We start from the raw sequence: 16,365 nt of genomic DNA on the forward strand, positions 1-16,365 counted from the left end.
TTACGGCTAACTTATGTTCAACTCTGCATCACCCCGCTTGTCTCTAAAATGATTTATTGCAGCGTATGTGTATATTGTCTTTATTAATATTATTTTCTTCCTAAAATCAGAACAATGTGTTCCTGATGATATGGCCTGAGGTACAGTATTACAGTGGTCATGGTTGCCATGATGAACTGTACTGTAATTTACCCTCAAATATGGGTATATGATTTGCTGGCTGACACACATGGGTGCATCATTCCCCCTATGATAAGGCTACATATACTTTTCAAATATGACCATAAAATATGCTATTATTTGTTAGTATAATGGGGAGGAGTCCAAGTTGGGTGGCAGAGAAGGCTACTGGCTTCAGTGGGGTGGCAGAGCTGTGACTCCAGGACCGATTTTTACCCTGGTTTCCAGAACAGATGGGTGCCGTGAGGTGTGCCAGCACTTGTTAGCCCAGGATTGGAAGCGGGCGTATGTGTATTTTTTTTTTTATGTCCCCACTAAACGTGACTGTTTCAATGACATCTAGTGGCAAAATAAAGGCACTGCATGTTAAAAAAGTATAGTTGATACTTTGGCAACATGAATGAGTTGGGAGCAAAGCATAAAGGTGCCCATCCACTAGACGATTAAGTTGAGCGATTGAACGATAACGATCATTCAATCGTTCATAAATAGTTAGCAAAAATGTCTAAAACGACCAGCAATGCGCGTGCCCGCTGGTCGTTTAGACATCTATCATCGTGCAAACATGCTGGTCAACCTGACGATAACGTCAGGTTGAGCATGTTTGCAGATGATTGATTAGCCTGCATTGAACGACTGCACGTTCAGTGCAGGCTTTACACAGACTGACAAACGACTGCACGATTACAATGTCGTAATCGTGCAGTAGTTTTCAAGTCTGATAGTGGATGGGCACCTTAACAAGCAAGTAACTTTACACCTTGTTAAATCCAAGTTGCACAGCAGGTGGTGCAGATTTAAAATATGCAGAGATTTAAATTTGAGAGGGGCTTGTTCAAACTCAAATCTAAATGCAGTGCAAAAGTAACACTGTCCAGAATATGTGGGATACATGCCAAAGCCTGCCAGTATTTGCCCTGCATGCAAAACAACATATTTACACCTCTCACATTGTAACATGGTTTGTTCCAAGTGCAAAGAAGCTTGCTTTTATTTTGCTTTGCATCCAACTCAGAATCAGCCCTATAAAGCTTCATGATGTGTTAAATTGACAATGGATGCATCACAATGTCATTACTTCAACACTTGATACATCTATACGCGTTACAATTAACTGGTCGACAATCAAAATGTCGACAAGCTACAGTATACTGTATGTAGACTCCAGAACTTAAACACCATTATGTCGACTGCTGTAAAATGCTACATAAAGCATTTTACGAGCAGCAGCAATACATCTGTGAACATTATCGTAAATAATCATGTTTACAGTTGTACTGTCGCTGCTCGTACAATGCTTTAAGGAGCATTTTACAGCAATTGACATAATGATGCCTAAGGTCCAAGGTGTATATTTAGCATGTCGACATTTTGATTGATGAGAAGCTAACTACATCCCATCTCTACTTGATCAACAACACTATGGTAGATGGAAATTTCTGCCTGTCTTCTCCCACCTGCTCAAATCTTCAGATGTCAGCTTGAAAGGACTGAAACGATAGATGCTGTCAGTTAAATTGACAAAATGACGACTGTCCGTATTTCCAATGCAGACACCTAAAAAAGAAACACAAGGTGAAAGTTATAGCTACTCTGTTATGCATTACAAATGCTCAGATTGCCTCCTACCTACAAGCTCATGAAAATAAGCAAATTAAATTCTTACCTTACTGTGTTTCTTTAAAGAACTTAATGGCTGCCTTAACTAAAGTGTTACATTCTCTTCCACAAAAGAAAAAGTTCACAAGTTAGAAGGTATATCACTGGTCTCCCTAACTTTCTTGTCTTAAGTGACTTTGCAAGTTTGTTATAAAAATATATACATGTACAAGGGAGTGATATATTGAGCTGCCATGGGGTTCTTTAAAGAAATAAAATTAGCAGGTAATAACACAATTTGCTCATTTCCTTTTCAGACTCCATGGCAGCCTTGACTAATGAGAGAAATGGGAAGCACTTAAGTTTGGAAACAAATCTGCATTCAACACCATTTATTGCTCCATAACTTGCTTGAGCATAGGCGAGTTCAAGAGAGTATTTGGCGAATGTGTGTAAGGAAGAACAAACTGCAGTCCTCTGTACATGCCTGTAGTCAATGAGCCAGAAGTTAACACGGCACTAATTGAATGTGCCCTCAATACTGCTCAGACCAGTGGCGAATTTCCCACTTGGCACGTGCCTAAGGGTGACATCTGCTGAGGACATCATGGCAGGCCACCCCCCCCCACACAGATAAATCAGTTTTTAAATGCTGCCTGGGCTGCTGCAGTGATTAGCAGGGTGCAGGCATGTAGAGACACCACCGTGGCAATATATAATTTAATTGCGGCCAGGCGAGCGTGACATTATTAAGTCACACTGCGCCGAACTGTGGGCTGAAAGGCAGAGGTGCCCTGGTGTGAAGAGGAGCAGCAGCCAGAGAAGCTACACAACATGGTAAGTGACTGGGGCTGGACCCGGGGGATGCAGGGTCCGGAGCTGGATAGACACTGGGGGCTGGAAAGACAGAAGGTGGTTTGAGATGGAGATACACTGGGGTGCTGGAGAGACACAGTAGGGTGGAGCTGTAGAGACAGACAGGGTCACTGAGAGGGGAAAGGGAGTGGGTGCTAAGTATCCAGGCCCAGCCTTGTTGGAGGGGCCCTTTATGGGTATCACCACTGCTGATGGGGAGGCATGAAAACTATGTTTAAATGTTTAGCCACCCCAGCTTTGGCCATACCCCCCCTCCCTCATTACCCAGTGGCAGCTCTCTGTGGCCTTGGACACAGGGGGGCTGGAGTAGCAGAGACACGGGAGAATGAGGCTGAAGAGACACAAAGGGGGAATGAAGCTGAAGAGAACTGGGGGATAATACTGTAGCTGAAGATTATCCACAACTCGCAGGATAAGAAGGAAAAGGGTTGTGAGACAGTAATCTTCATTAAAGCACCAATTCTAAAGAAACAGTAGTGAAATTAGCAAACCCAGTTTAATAATTAAAACTTATTGATCAGGGAAATTCACATTTTGAAATGCATTAAAAGTTCTGCTACTATGTATTATCTGGTAAGATGCTGACATTGGTTATATTTCTACGCAATCAGGTGTCTTCCGGACCATGTGATCTATTATGTAAATAGAAAATACCGACTGAAGGCACCATCTGCCCTGGGAGGAACAATTTCTTCAGAGGTTCCCCATTGCAAAGAAACTACATATAGGTAAGGAAGATTCTCAAGTGACTGGCTGTACCTGCTGGGAAGCCGGGGGGAGGGGCTAAAAACACGTGTGTATCGGGTCTCATGATTTCGGTTACTGACCCTGCCTACATCCAGGGCCGGATTAAGATCTGTGGGGCTCCTGGGCAACAAATGTGTTGGGGCCCCCATATTTTTGGGAGATATAACTCCGTTCAAAAGTGCATACTAGAAGAACCAACATTTGAATAATGCACCTTGACAAAGGGGCTCTGAGACTCCGAAACATTGGTTCTTCTGGTATGCACTTTTGAAATATATTCAGAGTTATATCCCCCAAAATCCCGGAGTGCCGCTGATTCTTTCGTCCTTCTGTATTGATTTTCCACTGGGGGAACCCGGGTACCATTATCTACCACAGCGAGGGAGAGCGCTGGATTGTTCCTAAAACATTTTATAATCTATTATATATATATATATGATTATCCTTTATTTATATGGCATCACAAGGGTTCCGCAGCGCCTAACAAGTACAAAAACATTACATAAATAGTTGAACAGAACAAGAAAACAATGACATACTGTATAAGGCATTGCAGGACAAGTACATGGTATATAAACATTGCTGCAACAGTAGCAGGATGGCAAAAGTCAAGGGTTAGGTGCGGTTATAAGGAGTGTGTATATATATATATATATATATATATAAAAAAACAACACACACACATACAACGGGCTGCCTGTCTGATGTGTGTGTATATATATATATATATATATTACACACACATAAATATTGCTTACTTCAGAGGCAGCAGCAGAAAGGGGCGGGGTCAAATCCCAAGAGGGGGCGGGGCTTAATCGCGGGCCGCGACAGGCGGCTCAGATAAAAGAATAACAAAAAAAGTTTATCTTGGGGAATGTGCAGGCTGACTGGGGACAGGAGGAGGGGGCCCCTATGTGTGGGGCCCCGAGACGACCGCCCCTGTCGCCCTCCCTATAATCCGGCCCTGCAATCAGAGCAGCTGCTGATTTTTTTTTTTTTTTCATGTAGCAGCACCAGTGAGGAGATGCAAGAGGCAATTAATGTGTGAGAGGTTTGGGGCTATCTGTTGAGTTCCGTAGGCTTCACCTTGTGGTCATCATGAAGAGGGCAGAGCCAGGGAAGGCTGTGTTTATGCAGAGCTGCTCTTCTCAGCTGCTGGGCGGCTCTGCAGCTATGCTTAACCCCCGCCCCCACTGCATCAGAGCAGCTACTAATCTTTTTTTATAGCAATAGCAGCACCAGCGGGGAGATGGGGGCAAACAATAATGTTGTGTGTAGGGGCAGCCTGACCCTTAAATCCACCACTGTCTTTCGTCTCATATGCCTGAGCATTTACATCTCTTATCCACCTTGGGAAGGTATTTTTGTAGGAGCGTGAGTGCTTCATGGATCATCTGGAATAATGAAGACATTAACTATTTTCTAAATTTGTTTATTTTTCAGGACATATGGAAATTGTGTGTACTGAATCTAGAGACTTTGTAGCCTTCCTCTTGTGGGTTTGTAGGCTGAGAACACAAAGCTGGCAAGACAATTTCCCGATTCAGATGGAATTTATTAATGACTGCAGCAAGGAACTTACCTTGACCTCAGCATCCCTCTTTATACATAGATGTTTAAATATGGCTCTTTGCGCCATAACAGCTGGATTTATTGTATTCTTCTTGCAGATGCTATACCATAAATGCTTCAAGAGGAGGGCTCAAAAGCTTCAGCACCTCTAGCACCACAGTATCTCAACCTGGTGCTAGAGGTGCTGAAGACACTGTACAACAAATTAATACTTTTAATTTGTTTCCTTTGTAAAAATAGTCATACATTACTACTTTGAGGCCAAGAAAAACTAAAATGATTTCAGAATGTTTTTACTAGCTCTATTTTTTAATCTACACTACTTGCACTATACTGTATGTACATTAGTAATATAGTCATAGTGAAAAGCTATTTTTAAATAATCTAATACAGGTTGAGTCTCCGATATCAAAAATGCTTGGGACCAGGGGTATTTTGGATAGCGGAATATTCTGTATTTTGGAATATTTGCATATCATAATGACATATCTTGGGACTGGGACCAGAATATACACACAGAATGCATTTGTGTGTTAAATACACCTTATACACACAGCCTGCAGGTAGCTTTATACAATATTTTCAATAATTTTGTGGCTCAAACAAAGTTTGTGTACATACATGAAATTCATTTATGTTTCATATACACCTTATACACAGAGCCTGAAAGTAATTTTATACAATATTTTTAATAATTTGTGCCTTAGACAAAGTTTGTGTACATTGAACCATCAAAAATCAAAGGTTTTATTATCTTAGTCATGCCCAAAAAATTCCATATTTCGGAATATTTGGATATGGGAGACTCAACCTGTATTTTCTTGATAGAAAAGAAATAATAATATGAGATATGGTAAGAACTTACCCTTGTTATCTCTATTTCTACGAAGTCCATTGGGTTCCACAGGATACCTTGGGGGTATAGGTGTGACGTCAGTCATCGGGCACCATAGAGTTAAGCTTTTCAGCCTCCCAGGATGCACTAGGTCCCCCTCCTATACCCCGCCCCCGAGCCAAGGCACCTCAGTTAGTTACCAAGCCATAGGCAGGAGGAGGAGAAGGAAGAGAGAGAAAAAAGATCTGGACACACACACAAGAATCACATTCTCACCAGAGGGAGACGGAAAAACCGGTGACCAGAGCAAAGCCCATCTGCAGCACAGGTGCGACGGGGCGGGAGTCCAGTGGAACCCTATGGACTTCGTAGAAATAGAGATAACAAGGGTAAGTTCTTACCATATCTCATATTTTCTACTTCAGGGTCCATAGGGTATCCACAGGATACCTTGGGGATGTCCCAAAGCAGTATCCTTTAAGGGAGGGGACGCTCCTGTGCAGAAAGGAGAATCCGCCGCCGAAGGAAGCATCCTGAGAGGCGAAGGTGACAAACCTGTAATACCTCACGAAGGTATGGACAGAGGACCACGTAGCAGCCTTGCAGATCTGAACTGCAGAGGCACCACGTCGAGCTGCCCACGAAGGACCCACAGACCTAGTGGAATGAGCCTTCAGAGCAGGAGGAACCGGTAGGCCTTCATGAAGATAAGCTTCAGAAATAGCCATACGGATCCAGGCTGCCAAACTTTGCTTTGAGGCAGGCCAACCCTTTTTACGGAAGCCATAGAGGACAAACAAAGCGTCTGACTTCCTAAACGAAGAAGTGCGGTCAACATAAGTCCTTAAGGCCCGCACAACATCCAAAAGAGGCCTCACCCACGGAAAGACCTGGTGAGTTAAAGGCCGGAACAACGATTTCCTCGTTAACATGAAACTGGGAAACAACTTTGGGAAGAAACTCGGGCCGAGTGCGGAGCACTGCCCTGTTCCCATGAAAAACCAAGAAAGGGGTCTACAAGAAAGAGCCCCTAACTCAGAAACACGTCTGGCCGAAGCAATAGCCAGAAGAAAAACAGTCTTAGCTGTTAACCATTTAAGATCCACTGAGCCCAGTGGTTCAAACGGCGGTCCTTGGAGAGCCCTCAGGACCACAGCCAAATCCCAAGGCGCCACAGGTGGAACAAAGGGCGGCTGAATGCGGAGAACACCTTGCATAAAAGGTGCGCACATCCGGGATTGTAGCAATCCTACGGTGAAACCAGACAGACAGGGCCGAAACCTGTACCTTCAAAGAAGCAAGGCGAAGCCCATGATCTAGTCCCGCTTGTAGGAAGGTGAGAATCCGAGACAGACGAAACTCCCGCGGTGCATAACCTCTCGGTCGACACCACTGGAAGAACGTATGCCACACGCGATGGTATATCCTCGCGGAAGACGGTTTCCGAGCTCGCAACATGGTACGCACCACAGAGCTGGAAAACCCCCGGGACCTCAGCATGGCCGTCTCAACAGCCACGCCGTCAAAGACAGCCGAGTCAGGTCCGGGTGAAGACAAGGACCCTGAGACAAAAGGTCCGGATCGTAGCGGCAACCGCAGAGGACTGTCCACGGACAGACCCTGAAGGTCTGAGAACCAGTGCCGTCTGGGCCACGCGGGAGCTATCAACAGGAGCGTCCCTCCTTCCTGTTTGAATTTCCGGATTACCCGTGGAAGAAGGGAGACCGGAGGGAACAGGTATGCGAACCGGAACGTCCACCGGACGGACAGAGCATCCACCAGAGACGCCCCTTCGTCTCTTGTGCGAGACCCGTAAACCGGCAACTTGTTGTTGTGCCGTGACGCCATGAGGTCGATCTCTGGAAGACCCCATCTGTCCACCAGCAGTTGAAAAACGTCCGGGTGCAGGGACCATTCCCCCGGATGAACGCCCTGGCGACTTAGAAAGTCCGCCTCCCAATTTAGCACTCCCGGGATGAAGACCGCTGATATGGCCGGAAGATTGCGCTCCGCCCATACCAGGATCCGAGAGACCTCTACGAGAGCCGCCCGACTTCCTCCTTGCCTGTTTATGTAGGCCACGGTGGTAGCGTTGTCCGACTGGACCTGTACCGGACGACCCTGGAGAACCCGATGTGCCTGCTGGAGAGCATTGAAGACCGCACGGAGTTCCAAGATATTGATTGGAAGCTCCGCTTCTGTCGGCGTCCACCTGCCCTGGAACAAGTGTGGACCCGAAACTGCTCCCCAGCCCCGAAGACTGGCGTCCGTTGTCAACAGGACCCAATTTGGAACCCAGAACGGACGTCCGCCGCTGAGATGGGTCGTCTGTAACCACCAGGCAAGAGACAGGCGAAATTCCGGGGTGAGCACAATCGTCTGGGACTTCAGAGACTGAGGCAGCCCGTTCCACTTGGACAGAATCAGGTGCTGCAGGAGGTCTGGAGTGAAACTGGGCATATTCCACCATGTCGAACACCGACACCATGGAGCCCAGTAACCTCATCGCCGAGTGTAGAGACACCCGGCGGCTGAGCAGACAACTGCGCACCCTCGACTGTAAAGCAGAGATCTTTTCCTCCGTCACGAAGATCCTCTGCTGTTCCGAGTCCAATAAGGCTCCGAGGTGCAGAATCCTCCGAGACGGGATTAGAGAGGACTTCTGCCAGTTGATTATACAGCCGTGCCGTTGCAGTAGCGCAATGGTCAGGTCCAAGTGGCGTAGAAGGAGCTCTGGAGATCCTGTCACTAATAAAAGGTCGTCCAAGTACGGCAACATGCGGACTTCCTGCAGCCGCAGAGAAGCCGCCATGACCGCCATCACCTTGGTGAAAACACGTGGTGCTGTCGCCAGGCCAAAAGGTAACGCCCGAAACTGGAAGTGGTCGCTGCGGATTGCAAACCTGAGGAACTGTTGATGGCGCAAAAGAATAGGGACATGCAGGTAAGCGTCCTGTATGTCCAATGACACCATGTAGTCCCCAGGTTCCAGCGCCAGAATGATGGACCGTAGGGTCTCCATCCGAAACTTCGGAACCCGCAAAAGACCTGTTGAGAGCTTTGAGGTTGAGAATCGGACGATATGACCCATTGGGTTTCTGTACCAAAAAAAGATTTGAATAGAAACCCTGGCCCCTCTGGGAGAATGGAACAGGCACTATAACTCCAGCCTGGAGCATAGTGTGCAATACCTTCCGCAGCTCCGTAGCCTTGTTCCGGTCTGATGGTAGACCCGTGGTGAAGAATCGAGCCGGAAGGAGAGGGCATAACCGTGGGAGACCACCTCGAGAACCCAAGTGTCTGTCGTAGTGACCGACCAACACTGGGCGAACTGCAGCAGGCGGCCTCCCACTTTGGGATTCCCCAAAGGGAGGCCCGGACCGTCAGGCCGCAGGCTTGTCATCTGGCTTAGGGGCCGGACGTCTGGTACTCCATGCCTGCTTCCGGGGCTTGGCCGATTTCTTAGGGCCAGCCTGTCGAGGAAACGACTGTGGTTTGGGCCTGCCCTGGGCCCTAGATGACCGAAAGGACGATGGTCCAGAACCAGAAGGAGCAGCGGCCGACGGGAGACAAGCCGATTTGGCTGCCGCCAGCGTGGCCACAATCTTATCCAGATCCGGACCGAAGAGAACTTCTCCAGTAAATGGCAACGCCTCCAGACCCTTTTTGGAATCTGCGTCCGCCTTCCAGGATCGCAGCCACAAGGTGCCACAATTCTAGACACCAGAGTACTAATGTCTAAGGCCGCCTCGTTGATATAAGTGGTCGAATCACGGAGATTACCTATCAACTCCGCCTGTTCGGCCGGACAGTCGGAATCAAAAGATGCCTCTAATGAATCCGCCCAGTGCTCCATCGCTCTGGCAACCCAGCAAATGGCCATAGCCGGCCGTGCTGCCCACCCCCGCCAGGGAATAAGCGGACTTTAGGCAGATCTCCACCTTGCGGTCCGTAGCATCCTTAAGGGAGGACATGGATGGCATCGGCAATGTGGCACTACGGACAAGACGGGTCACGTGAGAATCCACCTGTGGAGGGGATTCCCACTTTGCAAAATAATTATCCGCGAACGGATAAGCCACCGCCAGGCGCCTCTGCGGCTGGCATCTTTTGCCAGGCTGTTTCCACGCCTCCTCTAAATGGTCCACTAACTGACCCGAAAGAGGAAAAACTGTGGCATCGCCCTTCACATCCTTGAAAAAGGCATACTTAGATTTAGCCGCTGGGGGAACTTCGTCCTCAATCACCAAGGCTGTGCGGACCGCCCGAATAAGTCCAGGAATATATACTTTGGACTTAGCATCAGCGTCCTTAGTATGGAGAGGTTCCTGATCATAAGGATCCAGAATCTCCCCATCATCCGACGTCCCCTCGTCATCCTCATAAGGAGCTGACAGAGACGCCACCGGCCGTTTATGTGGCCGCATCACAGACTCCCCTTGTAACACATCCGACAAGTGCTGTACAGAACTCGTCAGGGAGTTAACCCACGCTGGCTCCTGAGAAACCGGGAGCGGGGAAATAGGGAGACTGTGGGGTACCACCAATTGTCGTGGGAAACCCTGCATGGGTGACGACACCACTGACTGCTGGGAAAAACCCATCGGTGTAAACGCGGGCTGCGGAGCTAACTGGCCCACTAAGGCTGTAAGCGCCTGAGCGAAACAAGCCCAGGGCGGCTCCTGTACCGGTGCTGTAACCGTAAGAGGCCGCGCCATGGACAAACACTGCCGGCAGAGGCTCTCCGCGCTACCCTCCCCCTCCGCTAACGGTACTTTACACGTAGTACACTGTAGCCAGAGGGGAAAATCACTTTCAGACATGATGGCACCACGTATGTGACCCCTCTCACCAATTATATATTAAATAGGCGAGAGACCACCCTGCAGCACCGCACCGCAAGGGCTTAGCAGAAAGAACAGGGACAGTAATAAAGCTGACAGTTAGAAGAAAAGTTACAGGCAGCAGCGCTAGCACAGTCACATACAATGCAAAGAAATATAAATTCCTGCACTAACAGCGCTGATCACTCAACTACACAGACACAGGGCCTGGTAGGACACAGCGCAGCATACACAGACCTGACCCAAATCGGAGGAGAGGTATGCAGGGGGACCCAGACCACGATGCTTCCGTCCAGGCTTCCAGCAGCGTTCACCATGCGCTTCAGTGAAGATGGCCGCCGTGGAGCAGAGAGGAGGCTGGCCTGGGGGAGGAGCGCTGCCACAGGACCAGTCGGCAGCGTGCAGGGAGGGCTGTGTGCAGCGGGGGAGGCGCCGGCTGTGAGACAGGGAAGGCGCGCTCCACCTGGCATGCATTTAACCCCTGGGACGCCGCAGCGCTACCGCTCTGCTGCGGTCCACAGTCCCAGGGGGTAGTGGAAGCGCAGGTTGGTCGCCTGGCTCCACGCTGCAGCCAGTCCCCAGGGAGCCCCCTGCCTGGGGACTTAGGACCATGTGACCAGCGGGGACCCACCGCGGGACCCCGCTGCTTACCTTTGTCCCCCTTGAATCCGGCCATGGTCCGGAACATCTGGGGTCACCGCTAGCTGTGACCCCAGATGCTCACCAGCATCCCCGGATCGGTACCGGCGTTCTGGTACCGGTGGGGGTGTAGGGAAGACAGCATGGACGTCAGGACTGACTGTCCATGCTGTACATCCAGATGTGCAGCCACAGCTGCATTGAAGAAAGCTTCAGGGGCTATTCTAGCCCCCACTCCGACAGGTGCACCCGACTCCGGCCGGGCACCAAACTAAACTGAGGTGCCTTGGCTCGGGGGCGGGGTATAGGAGGGGGACCTAGTGCATCCTGGGAGGCTGAAAAGCTTAACTCTATGGTGCCCGATGACTGACGTCACACCTATACCCCCAAGGTATCCTGTGGATACCCTATGGACCCTGAAGTAGAAAGATGTTTTAATTCAATCAATCACAAATAAGAGCACAAAACGAAACAAACATACAGCATACAAAAGTACTATCTAATGTAGTGGCCTATTCATGGGGGTGCTTTCTCTTTGCTTGTCGCTTGTACTCTTCTTCTGGGGCATCTCTTGTCACTGTCCAACAGTAGTGATTCACCTACCCTGATATCTTTGTTCTATTGCTGAAATGTCTTGGTGGAATCGCTCACTATGCTTGTCACTCAGTGCACCACAGTTATCTTGTGTGGGTAATCCCGTGAATCGCATATATTTGAATAGGGGAGGGGACAAATAACCAATTCATTTAATTGGGTCATTAGGCCCCGCCCCCTCTGCGCGGAACGCAGATTGCTGATAAGATTCTCTCCATTCTGCCCACTTCACTTGGAATCTACTACATCGTCATAAATGGGCTATATCTTCGAATCTTTAAATGTCATATTCATTCTTTGCATGCTGAAATCAATTAGAAGTAATTATTTTCACATCGGAAACATTTTCATTGTTGTGCAGTGAGATCAGGCATGGATGAATTATTTTAGCTGCTTGGAAAAAAAAAATGTCCTAATTAATTTATCAGAAAATGATTTAATTTCCATAAAGATACACTTAAGAGGGACTTCCGGTTGACGGACCTCAGCAATGGCCGCTTTTATTTGAGCTCCTCCGTCCCGTCCGCTCGATATATAGGACACAGCTGTTGAACCGCGGGAAAAAAAATCATTACCCTCGCGGGTGGAAAGCCACAGGATAAGCCCGGACAAGGGACCACTGCCGGTCGGCTCCCTGTAGACAAATACCGCCGAAAGATAGAGAACGCTGGTTCTTCCAGCACACGTGGCGGCCATTACTAGGTGACGTGGCTGCATAGCACGGGGGTTCAAGAGCACAGTAAACCACACGCTGCCTCACTCAGTTACTGTGGCACCCAGCGAAGACCCTCACAGCTACAAGTAACTTGTTCTCCTCCAACACACGCAGCGAACATTACCCAGCCGGCACGACTGTAGCCACTCACCAGATGGCACACAGACGGTAGCAGAGGATTTATCCCCATACTACTGAAAACGCGGGGAAAACAAGGTACAGCAGGGTAGACTTTGGGGTCCCAAACGCATTTCCTAAAACCCTTTGCTGCTGCAAAAAAACATTGTGCTTCATCTCGCATAATAAAAATCCTATACTGCTGAATCTGACTGAGGTGTGTAGATTTGGAGAACGACCCCTGCACAGATACTTCCTCCCTGTGATTAGAAAACGCTCAGGATTGCTAACAGGGAACTGTTGGTGAGAATATCCACTTAATATTCACTTTGACAAATTCCATTGTTCATAACCACATTGGGACGCACTCAGACTTATACTTGGCTGTCTGCATGGAAAAATACATGGATAAAAACAGCAATGTGGCTTGAGATTCGCCCTATTATACCCGGCTAAACTGCGCATTCTACACAACAGCAAAACCTTCTCTTAACTCCCCGAAGGCCGCATCTAATTTTCTTAGCTCGGCTTTACAGGCATCTTCTCCTGCAACTACAAGTGGCGAAAGATCACCACGCAACAATCAGTTATCGACTCTTGAGATGCATATATCCTTTATTACAGCTTAAATGTTGGGATTTGCATTGTACTAGGGTTTGAATTTGAAATTAACAATATATTGTTTATGCTTTCTTCAGTTGGGCTACCTGCCTATGTTTTGTAGGTATAGGAATTTATGCAAATGAAGACATGTCACCTGTACATTTTTTTTGATCAATTATGCTATATTTGTTGATAGTGGGACCATACTGGTTCCTAATTTGGGTTCTTGAAATGACACACATTGACACCATTAGATACATTAGGTATTTGCGAACCTATTTATGGTGTATGGTTGTTACTCTGAAACTGAGTCGTTCATTGTTCCAGTTTTGCTCATGACATGATGGCTGGGACATGCCATGGCATGACAAAACATTCATCTCTATACAGTTTTGGGTCAAAACAGGGAATGGCTATATGTCACAACCAATAGATACAACTTTAGACTCAGTCAGGATGAAACATTCAGTTAAATTTGTGTCTTGGAATGTGGAGGGACTAAACACTACGATAAAAAGGAAGAAAATAGTGCAACAGTTACAAACATTTAAACCAGACATTGAGTTACTTCAAGAGTCACATAGGAAAAACACAGATAATAATGTAATCCGAGGTAATTGGATTAAGAATTTCACTGCGGCATCATACTCCACAAAAACGAGAGGTGTAATCGTTTTGTTTAGTAAATCTATACAGTATGAGATCATTGACACTCATAGATACACAAGGGCGTTACATAGAGTGCCTTGCAAAAGTGTTCACCCCCCTTGGCTTTTTACCTTTTTTTTTGTTACATTGCAACCTGTAATTTATTTATTTTTTTAATGTGAATTTTATGTGATGGATCTGCACAAAATAGTCTAATTAGGTGAAGTGAAATGAGAAAAAAAAATAAAAAAAATATATTAATATATATAAAAGAATCTTTATAAATAAAATTCTGAAAATTGGCATGTGCATATGTGATCACCCCCTTTGCTATGAAGCCCCTCAAAAGTTCTGGTGTAACCAATTACCTTCAGAAGTCACATAATTAGTGAAATGAAGTCCACCTGTGTGAAATCTAAGTGTCACATAATCTATAAGTATAAACACACCTTTTCTGATGGCCCCAGAGACTGCAACACCACTAAGCAAGAGGCATCACACCATGAAGACCAATGAGCTCTCCATACAAGTCAGGGACAAAGTTGTTGAGAAGTACAATTCTAGGTTGGGTTATTTAAAAAAAAATCCAAATCTTTGATAATCCCCTGGAGCACCATCAAATCCATCATCATCAAATGGAAAGAGCATGGTACCACATGGTGTCAAGAGAGGGCCACCCACCAAAACTCACAGACCAGGCAAGGAGGGCATTAATCAGAGAGGCAGCACATATACCAAAGGTAACCCCGAAGGACCTGCAGAGTTCCAAAGCAGAGACTGTTGTATCTGTGCATGTGACCACAATAAGCCGTACACTCCATAGAACTGGGCTTTATTGAAGAGTGGCCAGAAAAAAGCCATTACTGATAAAAATAAGACGACAAGATTTGAGTTTGCCAAAAGGCATGTGGATGACTCCCCAAATATATGGAGGAAGGTGCTCTGGTCAGATGAGACTAAAATTTTACTTTTCGGCCACCAAGGAAAACGCTATGTTTGGCTGCAAACTCAACACATCCCATCACCCCAAGAACACCTTCCCCACAGTCATGCTGTGGGGATGTTTTTCAGCAGCAGGGACTGGGAAACTGATTCGAGTCGAGGGAAAGATGGATGGTGCTAAATACAGGGATATTCTGGAGCAAAACCTGTTTCAGTCTGCCTGTGATTTGATACTGGGACGGAGGTTCACCTTCCAGCAGGACAATGACCCGAAGCATACTGCTAAAGCAACACTGGAGTGGTTTAAGGGGAAACATTTAAATGTGTTGGAATGGCCTAGTCAAAGCCCAGATCTCAATCCAATTGAGAATCTGTGGTCAGACTTGAAGATTGCTGTTCACAAGTGGAAACCATTCAACATGAAGGAGCTAGAGCAGTTTTGCCTTGAGGAATGGGCAAAAACCCCAGGGGCAAGATGTGGCAAGCTCATAGAGACTTATCCAAAGCGACTTGCAGCCGTAATTGCCACAAAAGGTGGCTCGACAAAGTACTGACTTTAGGGGGATGAATAGTTAAGCACGCTGAAAATTTCTGTTGTCTTATGTTGTCCTAAACGTCGTTTGATTCACAATATAAAAAACAACACAACTTCACAGTTGTAGGCATGTTCTGTGAATGAAATGATGCACTTTCAAACAATCCACTTTAATTCCAGGTTGTGTGGCAACAAAACATGAAAAATGCAAAGGGGGTGAATACTATTGCAAGGCACTGTATTTATGAAATTACACATTGATGGAGAAAACAAAAATCACATTTGCCAACATTTATGGTCCAAACAGCTCACAAATTCTTTTTTTTTCAGAAATGTTCACTATTTTACAGGGCTGGATGGAAGGTCCGTTAATCCTCAGAGGCAATTTCAATACAGTGTTGCAATTTCAATACAGTGTTGTCCTCATCCCTGGACAGGTCTGGAGGTTCGGGTGGTTCAGAGGGGAGCACACCGTTTTCTTTGTTATATATAGAGTCACTACAGTTAACAGACCCTTGGAGATATCAGCACCCAACTGCCAGGGAATATACCTTTTATTCCCATCCTCATGACACACTCTCCAGAATAGACTTTTGGTTATTATCCGTTTGCTTACCCCATAGAGTGATAGACTCTGGCACATACAACATTATGATTTCAGACCAGTCCCCTATTTAGTTCGTTCTTAAATTAAAACACACCATTCTCCAGCTCTTACAATTGGAGATTCCCCGCATATCTTAATAATTCAGAAGATTTAAAAAAATTGTTAGAACATAATTTGCAAAATTATGCACAGATAACTCACAACATATTCCAGACATTAACCTATTCTGGAATGCCTCGAAGCCTGTGATGAGAGGCCATATTATTGGCTATGTAACTCATCGCCGTAGAACTCTTTCAAAAATTAAGGGAA

At 46.6% G+C, this 16,365-nt stretch overlaps 1 protein-coding gene across 1 annotated transcript in view; it reads right to left on the reverse strand.

The window, feature by feature from the left end:
* The window catches only part of PM20D1 (peptidase M20 domain containing 1), a 64,037-nt gene that overhangs the window by 7,771 nt on the left and 39,901 nt on the right, over positions 1 to 16,365 (reverse strand). The window contains exon 8 of the mRNA XM_088479575.1: positions 1,638 to 1,737. Coding sequence (XP_088335701.1) covers positions 1,638 to 1,737 — 100 coding nt within the window. The remainder of the gene's footprint in view (positions 1 to 1,637; positions 1,738 to 16,365) is intronic.

Source organism: Taudactylus pleione, unplaced genomic scaffold (genome assembly GCF_031769625.1).
Source record: "Taudactylus pleione unplaced genomic scaffold, aTauple2 ptg000242l, whole genome shotgun sequence".
Taxonomy (NCBI): Eukaryota; Metazoa; Chordata; class Amphibia; order Anura; family Myobatrachidae; genus Taudactylus; species Taudactylus pleione.